Source organism: Desmodus rotundus, chromosome X, assembly GCF_022682495.2.
Source record: "Desmodus rotundus isolate HL8 chromosome X, HLdesRot8A.1, whole genome shotgun sequence".
NCBI classification, from domain to species: domain Eukaryota; kingdom Metazoa; phylum Chordata; class Mammalia; order Chiroptera; family Phyllostomidae; genus Desmodus; species Desmodus rotundus.
In genome coordinates this window covers 52,419,693-52,433,796 of record NC_071400.1, presented here as the reverse complement: position 1 = coordinate 52,433,796, position 14,104 = coordinate 52,419,693, and the positions used below count along the sequence as shown (strand labels likewise).

General features: G+C 35.1%; 1 protein-coding gene across 2 annotated transcripts in view; it reads left to right on the top strand.

The window, feature by feature from the left end:
* LRCH2 (leucine rich repeats and calponin homology domain containing 2) overlaps positions 1-14,104 on the top strand; it is a 141,790-nt gene that overhangs the window by 97,358 nt on the left and 30,328 nt on the right. For both annotated transcript variants that reach the window (XM_024564416.3, XM_045198660.2), the window contains exons 7-11: positions 1,357-1,444; positions 1,957-2,068; positions 2,698-2,795; positions 2,891-2,949; positions 4,761-4,868. In XM_024564416.3, coding sequence (XP_024420184.2) covers positions 1,357-1,444; positions 1,957-2,068; positions 2,698-2,795; positions 2,891-2,949; positions 4,761-4,868 — 465 coding nt within the window. The remainder of the gene's footprint in view (positions 1-1,356; positions 1,445-1,956; positions 2,069-2,697; positions 2,796-2,890; positions 2,950-4,760; positions 4,869-14,104) is intronic.

The following is a 14,104-nucleotide window of genomic DNA, read 5'->3' as shown; positions in this document are numbered from 1 at the left end:
TAGTAATACAAAAAATATATGTGTGTGCTTGGTAGCTAGTTCAGTAAATGATATTTGGTAAATTTTATAATTTTTCCTCTTGGACAGTTAACTTTTATAAGCTATATTGTCTTCATTTGTAAAAAGAGATAATGTACACATTACAAGAATGTAAGGATTATTAGTAAAATGTGAAGTGCACTTGGCACAGTACCTAACACTTAACAAATATTAGCAATTTTCGCATATTTTTATCCTTCAAGACTAAGCTCAAATGCCATTTTCTTGGATAAGGCCTTTCCTAAACCTTAGCAAGGAAAATTAGTTAATTCCTCTTTTCTCACAGCACTTTATATTTACCCTTGACATAGTCTTCAAAATATATAAACATGATTTCTCTTCTGGTTTGAGACCCCTTTGTGGTCAAACGTTTTTAAATTCATCTCATCTTATCTCAGGCTTTCAACATAGTGCCTAACAGTTGGTAATTGCGCCCTATGTTTCTCAATATACTCCAGAAAAGCATAAACATCATTTTTGGGGGAGGAAATACAGCTTAGTGATTAAGATCAGGGAGTTTAATGTTAGATACTCTTGGGATCAAATTTAGACTGCCACTTGCAAGTTGCATGTCATTGGGTAAATTGTTCAGCCCCTCCTGGCCTCAGTTTCCTCATCTGTAAAATGAGAAAACACCAACAATCTGCTAGAGTTTTCACAAGGAACATTCAAGGTATCATCTTTAAAGCACTTAGTGCAATTTTTGGCACGTGACAAGTGGTCAATGTAGAGTGTTTGGTAAATCTGCAAATTAAAGTGAAAAATACTTTGTAACCTGGTTGGCATACTGTGTAATTCAGAAATTTGTGAAGACAGCTCTGATCTCACACCAAAACAGTTGTTTATCCAATGCTTTGAAGACTTTGTGTTGCATTTTCTCTTTCCTTACTTATTAAATGGACATTATTTATATAGCTAAAGCATATTTTTAGAGCTAATGAAGAATAAACCGTTTGAAAAAACTTCATCATTCTATAGTGAAATTCGTCAAACCAGTGACTAAAAGCAAAGGTTTTTTTTATCAAGATGGTTTTGTAGCAGGACTATCTGATTTTCTGAATTTCTTAGGAAAAATAATAATGGCTTATTATTAACAATTGACACTTTATAACAGAGCACACAGAGGAAAAATATTTCATGAAGGACACGAATAAAGTGTTTTGTAGGAAGATTTCTGACATTTTCCCCCTTGTGTCCTTAAGGATCTTAGACATCAAAAGTGCATATTCTGTATTATATAGCAAAAATTTAGGTCAAATTTATATTATCTATTTAAGAAGAAAACCCTAACTGTTCTTAGAATTTTTGTTTCCATAGTATGGAGGACTTTTATCCAAATAAAAATCCTGGTCCTGACTCTGGAATTGGAAGTGATAATGGAGAGAAACGATTATCTGCAACAGAAGTAAGTATTTTTTATTGCTGATCTATTTTATTTTAAAATTTTATTGCAGCTTTGAAATAGATACTTGCACATATTTAATTTATTTTGTTTAAAAGTATAATCATCATTACATTAAAACTTTTTTATCTATTGATTTTAGAGAGAGAGAGAAGAAGGAAGAGAGAGGGAGGGAGAGAAACCTCAGTTTGTTTTCCCACTTAGTTATGCATTCATGGGTTGATTCTTGTATGTGCTCTGACTGGGGACCAAACTTGCAACCTTGTCATATTGGTACAGTGCTCTAATCAACTGAGCTACCCAGCCAGGGTACATCATTACATTTTATGACTTCAAATGTAAACAGACAGGCACATTTTAAAAAGCAAAACAGTAAACCTTAACGTACTATTTTTTGGTTTGAAAACTGGAGATGTAAATCAAATATTCTACAGTTTATATGTGAAATTAAAGCAACTTAATTCTTAATCATATGTTTAAAATGCCTCATTGGAGCTTGGGCTTATTTCTTTCAGCCATCAGATGATGACACAATCAGCCTTCACTCTCAAGTCTCAGAATCAAATAGAGAACAGACATCAAGAAATGACAGTCACTCAACTGGAAGCAAACCTGATTCTCAGAAAGGTGATCCATATGTTTTTGCTATATTTATTTTATGTACATAGCCCTTATTAAAGGTGGATGTTTTATTAAAAATGGGCTTTGAAAACTATTATCTTTGGCTAACTCTTTCATTGAGAAAATATACTTTTCTTTTAAGCACTGCCGTGCCAGAGCATACTATTCATGTATTTTTAAATGTTTATTATTGATTTTAGAGAGAGGGGAAGGGAAGTAGAATGAGAAGGAGAGAAACATTGATGTTAGAAACATCTATCAGTTGTGTCTTGCAAACGTGCTGACCTAGACCGAACCCACAACACAGGCATGTGCCATGAACAAGAATTGAACCTGCAACCTTTTGGTTTATGAGATGATGCTCAACGGAGCCACATCGGCAGGGCACTATTCATATTTTTTTAAAACGATTTTATTTATTTATTTTTAGAGAGAAGGGAAGGGAGGGAGAAAGAGAGAAAACATCTATCAGTTGCCTCTCCAACGTGCCCCGACTGGGGACCAAACCCATAATCCAGGCATATGCTCTGACTGGGAATCAAACCTGCAACCTTTTGCTTTGTGGTATGACACCCAACCAGCTGAGCCACACTGGTCAGGGAAATTTTTTTTAATAAATGTTATTTTATACTTAGACCAGGAGGTGTATGATTTTATTGACCCCAACACAGAAGATGTAGCAGTTTCCGAACAAGGAGATACACATGTTGGATCCTTTGTTTCTTTCCTTAAGGTAAAGAAAACTTTGAACAAATATTAATAACATGTTCTCCTTGATCTAACAAAAATGGACCATACAATTTAAATGGTAACTCTCTTTTATATAAGGGAAAAGAAAAAGGCCCTGAAAAATCTCAGAAAAATGAAGAATTAGGAGATGAAAAAAGGTAAGCAAACGCAAATTCTCAAATTGAAATGCTACTTATAAATACTTGAAATATTTTTCAGATATTCCTACTTGAAAGAATATAATTTTTGTTGGTTTGCCTGTTATATTCAGATCATTAATTTACAAAATCTTCATCTGCTCATGTTCCTCAATTAAACTGAAAATTATCATAAGCATTTAGGTTGAGTGTAGTATATACATGTTTTCTCCCAGAAATGTAATAATGTTTCCTGTGATTATTACTGGGGAGGACTGTATTTTCACATACATTGCTTCATTTGAACTATTTATCAAGACTTTAAAATAGATGGTATTGGCATCATATGACAAATAAGGAAACTGATACCCAGCATTTCGAATGTCTGCAACTCAGGTGTTAGAACAAGTGTTCTGTTTCTTTTATTGAGAAAATATTCTTTCCATCAGACCGGTTATAGTAATTTTAGGAGTATTTGATATTTTATTAAAATAATTGTTCTTTGGATCTTTCCTGCATCATTTCTCTTATGAAATGATGGGATATGACCTACTACATTTTTCAGTCACTCCTTTAAGTTTCTTCATAGCTGCAGGAAGGAAAGGAGGAACATTTGTTGAGTATCTACCATGTACCAGGATCTGTGCTATATGCTTTCCCATGGTTCTTATATAGTCTTCACTAAATTCTGCTGAGTAGATATTGTTCCCATGTTTACAGATGAGGAAGGTGAAGCTTGGAGACTGAAGTTTCTTGCCTAGAACCACTTAGCTAGTGTCCAGTAGAACCTGAGTAGGGTATAAACTGAGCTCTCTCTGATCCCTACAATTTTCTCTTTTCTCTACGTTGTGCTTCCTCTAAATGACCTCACTGGTATATTTTTAAGCAGTCATTAATTAATCATTTCTGGGACATCATAAGGAGGTACATTGTTTTGTCTTATACTCTATATGTTTAATTCTTTTACTTTCTCACCTTATCTCACAAGGACAGTTGCCTAAACTTGAGAGTTACTGGTGGCATACAAGTTATGGTAAAGATACAAAGTCTTAGGATTTGATACTGGTTTTTTTTTTTTTAATTAATACCTTTGAGATAAAATTACTAGAGTTTGGAGGGCAATTTATTTTAAAATTTATTCTCTTTGAATGATAAAAATTATGTATTTTAATGAGTATTTTTGGAAAATTTGCCAATCTTATTTGAACCTATTTTGTATTTCTTCTACTTAAACATTTTGCACAGAGATTTTAAAGGTTGATATAAATAAACTTATGTAAAGAAGGTGGTTTAATAAAATAAAATTTTCAGACAGGCCATATAGGCTTCTGCAGTTCTTATTACACTCAAGGCTGGGGGGCGTATACTATTAAATTATTATGGGCATTACACATTTCAGAAATGAAAAGTAACTCTACAGTTTACTTTGTTAGCCATTAATTATATCAATATAATAAGTATATCACATTTTCTGTTTAGTAGACGGGATAGATATGTTTTTATATTCTTTAAATATTCCTTAGTTCTTACTTTACTGTTTTAAATACAAAGACATGAAGATTTTAGCTTTCGCATGGTACTAAAAACAAAAAATGGCTTCTAATTCTGGAAGCTGGTATAAAATAGAGACTTCCCTTGGGGTGATGAACACAGAATGCAGTATACAGAGGATGTATAATAGAATTTGACACCTGAAACTTATATAATGTTATTAGCCAATGTTATTAACCAATGTTATCCCAATAAATTCAATAAATAGAAACTAAAAATAAAATAAATGAAAAAATCTTCTGTCTTACTTTTTGGATAACCATGTTTGTGTCTCCTTTAAGATTTGGAAAAGAACAGTTACTTGCTGAGGAAGAGGATGATGATTTGAAGGAAGTAACTGATTTGAAGAAAGTAGCCACTCAGTTATTGCAGCAAGAGCAAAAGAACAGGTATTTTTTTTTTTTGTAATGAGATTTAAGTAGGCAAATTTATTATTCACCAAATCTGATTATTTAAAGATTATCCAATAAAGTATATGAAGTTTCCAGTAAAAAATAGGGTTATTTTAAGATTTATTTGAAGGAATTAATTGCTAAAAGACAGTAGGAAATACTTAGGAGGAAAGTGTAAAGTTACATATACAATTAAGAGAATATACTCACATTGTCATTATATTTAATTATTGCTTAAGTATCTCTTTTTTATTCCTGTGTGCTACATAATAATTGATTATTTGTTGATACTGATTTTAGCTCACAATAGCATTAGATATGTTATAAGCATCTTATGAGTGTGTCATAAGTATATATAGTGTGCTTTATTAGATTCCTAATTACTTGGGATATGTGCATACTTCTTAGAAATGAATTGAATTATATAATGGGTGATTAAATCAGCTTGATAATTTGAGGGGCACAGATTCACTTTGGTCTGTTTGTTGGTTAGTTAACAACTTAGCACCAGCTTTCGCATGGTACTAAAAATAAAAAATGGCTTCTAATTCTGGAAGTTGGTATAAAATAGAGAGGCTGTCCCCAAATGCTTGTCTTTGTCAGTGACAAAGACATTGTGTGAATGAAATAAAATCAGTGGAAGCTCTTTTTTTTTCAATTACAGTTTATATTCAATATTATTTTTCATTAGTTTCAAGTGTACAGCATAGTGGTTAGACAAGCATATACTTTACAAAGTGTTCTTGCCACCCTCAGTATTATCAGTACATATCTGGCACCATACACAGTTAATACAATATTATTGACTTCTTTCCTATACTGTACTTCAGATACTCATGACTATTTTGTAACTGCCAATCTGTACTTTTCTGTACCTTCACCTTTTCCACCCAGTCCCCCAACTAGGTTGCTCTGGCAAACATCAGTCTGTTCTCTGTATGTATGGATCTGTTTCTGTTTTGCTTGTTCATTTATATTGTTGTATAGATTCCAAATATAAGTGAAATTATGTGGTATTTGGCTTTCTATGAGTGACGTGTTTCACTTAACATAAATACTCTGGTCCATCCATTCTGTTGCAAGTATTATGATTTTGTTATTTTTTATGACCGAGTAATATTCCATAGTATATATGTACCACTTTTTCTTAATCCCCTCATCTATTGATGGATGCTGGGGTTGTTTCCATATCTTAACTATTGTAAATATTGCTACATGGAACATATGGTGCTTCTGTCCTTTCAAATTCCTGCTTTGGTTTTCTTTGGATATGTTCCCATAAGTGAATCTCGGTGTCATAAGCAGTTCCATTTTTAATTTTTTTGAGATATCTCCATACTGTTTTCCATAGTGAATGCACTGCATTCCCACCAAAAGTTCAATAGGGTTCCCTTTTCTCCTTATCCTCGCAAATACTTATTGTTGGTTGATGGTAGCTATTCTGACAAGTGTGTGTTGATATGTCATTGTAGTTTTAATTTGCATTTCTCTGGTAATTAGTGATGTTGAGCATGTTTTCATATGTCTGTTGGCCATCTCTATGTCCTCTTTGGAGAAGTGTCTTCAGGATCGCTGTCCATTTTTTAATTGGATTGTTTGTTTGTTTTGGTGTTGACTTGTCTGAGTTCATTGTAAATTCTGGATATTAACCACTTATCAGATGTATCATTGTCAGATATGTTTTTCCATTCAGCGAGTTGTCTTTTCATTTGTTCATGGTTTCCTTTGCTGTGGAAAACCATTTTATTTTGATGCAGTCCCATTCGTTCATTTTTTCTTCTTTTTCCCTTGCCCAAGGAAATACATCAGAAAAAAATAATTGCCAAAGGAAAGGTCCTAGATTTTACTGCCTATGTTTTCTCCTGAGATTTTCATGGTTTTGAGATTTACTTTGAAGTCTTTAACCCATTTTGAATTTATTCTCGTATATGGTGAAAAAAGGTGGTCTGCTTTTATTTTTTGTGTGTATCTGTACAATTTTCCCAATAATGTTTATTGAAATTAATGTCTCTACCACATTGTGTGTTCTTCCTTTATTTGTCAAGTTTTTTTTTCTTTATGTATGCATGTATTCATCTGTTTATCTGTTTTATATCTTGTTAGAAAAAATCACATGTATGGACCAGAAATTTCTCTTTCAGTATAGGAATTTAGAAAATTCACTTCATTTCTCTAAATCTCGGGGGGTTATGAACTTTCTTTTTTATTAATTACTTTATTGCTGTTCAATTACAGTTGTCTGCATTTACCCCAAACACCAACCAAACCTATCTCCCTCCCTTGCTTCCACGCCCACTTTTGGTTTTGTTCATGTGTCCATTGTAGTTGCTCCTGAACACCATTCTCCCCATTATCTCCTCCCACCTCCCTTCTGGTTATTGTCAGTTTGTTCTTAATTTCATTGTCTCTGGTTATATTTTGTTTGCTTGTTTGTTCTGCTGATTACATTCCACTTAAAGGTGAGATCATATTGTATTTGTCATTGAACGCCTGATATATTCCACTTAGCATAATGCTCGCCAATTCCATCCATACTGTTGCAAAGGGTAAGAGATCCGTACTTCTCTCCGCTGCATAGTATTCCATGGTATAAATGCACCAAAAATTTTTAAACTTTTTATTGTTATTCAATTACAGTTCCCTGCCTTTTCTCCCCATCCCTCCACCCCCCCACCCTAGCCGAACCTACCTCCCTCCCCCTCCTCCAACATCCCACTTGATTTTCTCCATGTGTCCTTTATAGTAGTTCCTGTAAACCCCTGTCCCCACTGTCCTCTCCCCAGTCCCCTCTGGTTATAGTTAGATTGTTCTTAACTTCAGTGTCTTTGGTTATATTTTGTTTGCTTTTTTCTTCTATTGATTATGTTCCAGTTAAAGGTGAGATCATATGGTATTTGTCCCTCACCACCTGGCTTATTTCACTTAGCATAGTGCTCTCCAGTTCCATCCATGCTGTTGCAAAGGGTAGGAGCTCCTTCTTTCTCTCTGCTGCCTAGAATTCCATTGTGTAAATGTACCATAGTTTTTTATTCACTCATTTGCTGATGAGCACTTAGGTTGCTTCCGATATTGGCTATTGTAAATTGTGCTGCTATGAACATTGGGGTGCACAGGTTCTTTTGGATTGGTGTTTCAGGGTTCTTAGGGTATAATCCCAGCAGCGGAATTGCTGGGTCAGAGGGCAGTTCTATTTTTACTTTTCTGAGGAAATTCCATACTGTTTTCCACAGTGGCCTCACCAGTCTGCATTCCCACCAACAGTGCACTAGGGTTCCCTTTTCTCCGCATCCTCTCCAACATTTGTTTGTGGATTTGTTTATGTTGGCCACTCTGACTGGTATGAGATGGTACCTCATTGTGGTTTTAAGTTGCATCTCTCTGATGGCTAGTGATGCTGAGCATCTTTTCATATGTCTCTTGGCCCTCTGTATGTCTTCCTTGGAGAAGTGTCTGTTCAAGTCCTTTGCCCATTTTTCAATTGGGTTGTTTATCTTCCTGGAGTGCAGTCGTGTGAGTTCTTTATATATTTTGGAGATCAGGCGCTTGTCTGAGGTATCATTGGCAAATATGTTTTCCCATACGGTTGGTTCTCTTTGTATTTTAATGCTGTTTTCTTTAGCCATGCAGAAGCTTTTTATTTTGATGAGGTCCCATTTGTTTATTCTTTCCTTTATGTCCTCGCTTTAGGGGACATGTCTGTGAGGATGTTGCTGCGTGGAATGTCTGAGATTTTCCTGCCAATATTTTCCTCTAGGACTTTTATGGTGTTACAACTTATATTTAAGTCTTTTATCCATCTTGAGTTTATTTTTGTGTATGGTGTAAGTTGGTGATCGAGTCTCATTTTTTTGCACGTAGCTGTCCAGATCTCCCAACACCATCTGTTGAAGAGGCTGTTTTTGCTCCATTTTATGCTCCTGCCTCCTTTGTCTAATATTAATTGACCATAAAGACTTGAGTTTCTTTCTGGGCTCTCTGTTCTGTTCCATTGGTCTGTGTGCCTGTTTTTATGCCAGTACTAGGCTGTTTTGATTATAGTGGCCTTGTAATACAGTTTGATATCAGGTATTGTGACCACTAAAATTTGTAGTCTCATAGAGGACTCTTAGAGTTATAGAACAGTCAATGAAATGTATCTTGGTAACTGATTCAATTACCACCACGATGGTAATTACAAAATTACCACCATCTCTCATCCATTGCTGACTGATACTTTCTATATTAAGCCCTGTGGCCCCACATTTCTACTGAGTTTTTCTCTTCTGTACTTTCACTCTCCTCCCTTCAAGGAACTAAGTCTTTACATTTGTCTACAACTCCTCCAAAATGAACTAAAAGTTATAAATTGTAAAGTATATCTCTGAAAATCTGATCCACATTGAATGAGCTTCTGGAGTCTTGTCTCGTGGGGAAAGCATTACATGTTAAATCCAGATACGATTCTATAGGAGGACGAGCTTTACATTAAGTTGAAAACTTTGCTCGTTAGAAATAGTTTGCTTCTGCATCAAGAACCAGGCCTGGGTGACATCCACATTACCCCAAACCCACCTTTAACATCTTAATCAGCAGTCCCACAGAAAGAACCAGTACATTTAAAATTAGAAGTATGCCAGGGAAACATCATGTAGCTCTTGACTGCTGTCATCTTTACCGGTTACCTCTAGATCCAAGACGGGCCTTCGACTAGTTCGGAGCACTATGTACTCTCATGGTTTACATGGTCTATGATGCAGATGGCATACAATCAAAGAACATCTTTGTGACCCGCCAGAGTGTCCCAACCTGCCAGCAGTGAAACAGCAGCTCAGAGAAACATCACATGTGCCATGCATTTTGCAAACCAGCCAGCCAGCCAAATAAAAAAGGATTCGGAGGATTTAGGAGATGTGTTTATGACATGTTTAAAAGTCTGAATAATATTGAATGTCAACTGTGGTGGAAGGATAAAAAAATAAAAACAAAAGTCTGAATGAACAACAACAACAAAAATTTCTGTTACTACCTTTTTTCTCAGTTCCTTTCATTCCCATTCTAAGCTTCCTTTCCAGGTTCCTAACATTCTCTTGAGAAAGCCTGAACTGCCTCAACCTCAAAATTGTGATATCCAATTCTGGCCTTTTCTATACAGCATTATTACTTGTACTCATTTTCAAAACAATTACCCAATTCCTTATTTAAAAACAAAACAGAACATTTTTACAGTAGCCAAATACTGGAAACAACCTAAGTAAATGAGTGGATCAAAAAACTATGGTACATTTACACAATGGAATTCTACGCAGCAGAGAGAAAGAAGGAGCTTATACCCTTTGCAACAGCATGGATGGAACTGGAGAGCATTATGCTAAGTGAAATAAGCCAGGTGGTGAGGGACAGATACCATATGATCTCACCTTTAACTGGAACATAATCAACAGAAGAAAAAAGCAAACAAAATATAACCAGAGACATTGAAGTTAAGAACAATTTAACAATAACCAGAGGGGAGTGGGGAGAGGACAGTGGGAAGCGGGGATTACAGGAACTACTATAAAGGACACATGGACAAAATCAAGGGGGAGGGTGGAGGCAGGGGAGGGAGGTGGTTTTGGCTGGGGTGGGGTGGAGGGATGGGGAGAAAAGGCAGACAACTGTAATTGAATAACAATAAAAAATTTTTTAAATAGTCAATGTGAAGAATTATAAAAAAACAAAACAAAACAGAACATTTTTAGTTCTTCTTGATTGTAAGAGTAATGTAGCATTATTGTCGAGAAAGTGGAAAATTTAAACACAAAGGAAAAAATAAAAAAACAAACGTCACCCATTATCCTCTCAGCAGAAATGATAATTCATAATATTTTGGTATATTCTCTTTAGATCTTTTATTTTATGTGTGTCCATGAATATTATTACTTGTTGCTTACTCAACACCTCCACTTGGATGTACGATGTTGGCTTTATCAGTTATGAAGACTACTAAAATCTCCAAAATTACTTGTGGATTTGATTTTTCTCCTTAAATTTATATCATTTTTTCTTTATCTATTCTGAAGCTGTTATTAGATATATAAAATTGAACATTGTAACATCATCTTGTTGAATTTACACCTTTGATATTATGAAATGACTTTCTTTATATTCTTGGTAATAATTTTTGCTCTGAAGTCTGTTATTCTTATATTAATATAGTCACTGCAGCTTTCTCTTTTTACATTATATTTATTGGGTTTTTTTCCCATTACCACTTATCCACCTTATACCCTCTTCTACTCCCACCAATGCCCTTCAGTCACCATATTGTTATCAATGTCCTTGAGGTCTTCCTCTTTTTCTTTGTTTTTTGCTTGCCCCTTCCACCCCCTAGCCCCGCTCCAGAACTGTCAGCCTGCTCTATCTATGAGTCCGTCTCTATTTTTCTTGTTAGTGCACTGTTTTCATTAGATTCCACATATGAATGAAATAAAATGGTACCTGTCTTTCTCTGACTGACTGACTTCAGTTAGCATAATACCCTCTAGGACCATCATGGTGTTGCAAATAGTAAGGTTGCATTCTTTTTCAGAGCTGAGTAATATTCCATTGTATATATGTACCACCATCTTTTATCCACTTGTCTACTGATGGGCACTTGAGTTGCTTCCAAAGCTTGTCTATTATAAATAATACTGCAGTAATCACAGGGGTGCATATATTCCTTGAAATTACTGTTTTGGGTTTCTTCAAATATATTCCCAGAATGGAATTACTTGGTCATAAGGTAGTCCATTTAATTTTTCTTGCCATTTTGTTTATTTATAATTTAATTTTTTTAACTTTTTATTGTTGTCCAAGGACAGTTGTCTCCATCCACCCCACCGCAACCATCCCCAACTCCCAAACCCTGATCCAACCCCCCTTGGTTTTGTCCATGTGTCCTTTACATATGTTCTTGAAAACCCTCCCCCCTTCTCCCCCAATTATCCCCTCCCCACTTCTCTCTGGTTACTGTCAATTTGTTCTTAATTTCAATGTCTCTGGCTATCAATTTTTTGAAGTAACTCCATACTGCTTCCCACAGTGGCTGCACCGATATGCTTCCCACCAACAGTGTATGAGCATTCCTTTTTTCCCACATCTTTGCCAATACTTGTTGTTTGTTGATTTTTTGGTGATCGCCATTCTGACAGGTATGAGATGATATCTCATTGTGGTTTTAATTTGTGTCTCCCTGGTGATTAGTGGTGTTGAGCATCCTTTCATATGTCTATGGGCCATTGCCATGTCCTCCTTTGAAGTATCTGTTCAGGTCCTTTACCCATTTTTCAATTAGTCTGTTTTATTATTATTATTTTTTTTTGGTTTTGAGTTTTAGAAGTTCTTTATAAATTTTGGATAGCAATACCTTATCAGATGTATCGGTGAATATGTTCTCCCATTCTGTGGGCTCTCTTAATTTTGTTTGATAGTTGCCTTGGTTGTGCAAAAAATTTTAGTTTGATTTATTCCAATTTGTTTACTTTTTCTTTTCTTTTCTTTGCCCACAAAGATGTGTCAGAAAAGTCCAAGATTTTACTACCTATGTTTTCTTCTAGGACTTTTATGGTTTCAAGTCTAACATTTAAGTCTTTAATCCATTTTGAGTTTATTCTGGTGTGTGGCGTAAGAAGGAGTTCTAGTTTCATTTGTTTTTTGCACATATCTATATAATTTTCCCAACACCTTTTACTGAATGAATTATATTTCACCCCTTGTATGTTATTCCCTCCTTTGTCAAATATTAATTGACTATAAAGGCATGGTTTTATTTCTGGGCTTTCGATTCTGTTCCATTGATCTATATGTCTGTTTTTATGCCAGTACTATGTTGTTTTTATAACTATGGTCTTGTAGTAAAGTTTGGTATTAGGTAGCATGATTCCTCAACTTTGTTCTTCTTTCTCAAGATCGTTGTTGCTATTTGGGGTCTTTTGTGGTACCATATACATTTTTTTGAATATTTGTTCTAGTTCTGTGAAATATACCGTTGATATCTTGATAAGAATTTCATTGAATCTGTAGATTGCTTTGGGTAGTAATTAAAGACTTTATTTTAATTTTTTATTTATTCATTTTATAGAAAGAGAGAAAGAGGAGAGAGAGAGAGAGAGAGAGAGAGGGAGAGGGAGACATCAATTTGCTGTTCCACTTGTTTATGCATTCATTGGTTGGTTCTTGTATGTGCCCTCACTGGAGATTGAACCCACAACCTTAGTTTATCAGGACATTGCTCTAACCAACTGATTTTCCTGGCCAAGGCTGGTTGGGATGTTGATAAATTATTGAAAAGCAATTTGATATTTTGGGGACTTGGTTTTATGACTTGTTATGTGTGATGACATAACAAGTGATTACAGTGAGGCATTTCATCTAGGATCAAATTTGCCCCATTAATGAGGTAATACCTTGCATAATACTCTACCTGATATCCCATTAACTATAAGGTTTTCCAGTCTGGCTAGTGGAAACTGGTACTACTTCTAGCCCTCTGTGAGTCTGAAAAGTACTTTAATTTTTCTGCTGATTCTTTTGCCTAGGATAGTTTCTTCACATGTATGATCAGTGATCAGTCATTACTTGGCCAAAATTTGAAGGATGCGTCTGTAGAGCTCTTAAGTTCTTTCTCTACATTACTCTTTTTTCTGTTACCTTATCCTGTTAACTCCATCCACCTGTTTTCCCCGGTTCCCAGCTTTCTTTCCTCAATTCAGGGAGCTCCACAGACCCCACCTTGGTTCCCCCTCTCTGGCCTGTGGCCTGGAAATCCTCTTCCTATAGCAATCTGACTCAATTGTGAGGTTTGCCTTGTTTGTTACCAATGTCCAAGGGATAGCTGTCTTTTTCCCCTGGTATTTAATGTCTTGGAGAGTATAGTTTCATATATTTTTTCTATTCTTTTATTGTTTTCAGTCAGGGTATAAACCTGGTCACTGTTAATTCTATCTTGTCCAGGTGCAAAGACTAATTTTTACATTTTATGTAATTTGTCAATATTTAATTTTGATTGTTTTCCACACAGTCCCTCTTCACCCAAACATTTAAAAATTACTGCCCATATTTTTCAGATATTTATTTCATGTTTAATTTATATTTAAACCTTTCAGTTAATGTTGATATTTGATATAGAGTAAGAAATCTAGTTTTTTTCCTTTCTCCCTCTCTCCCTTCCTCTCTCTCTTGTCTTACTCCCTCTCCTCCTCTTCCTTTTTCTTTGTTCTTTCTGCGTGTATTTT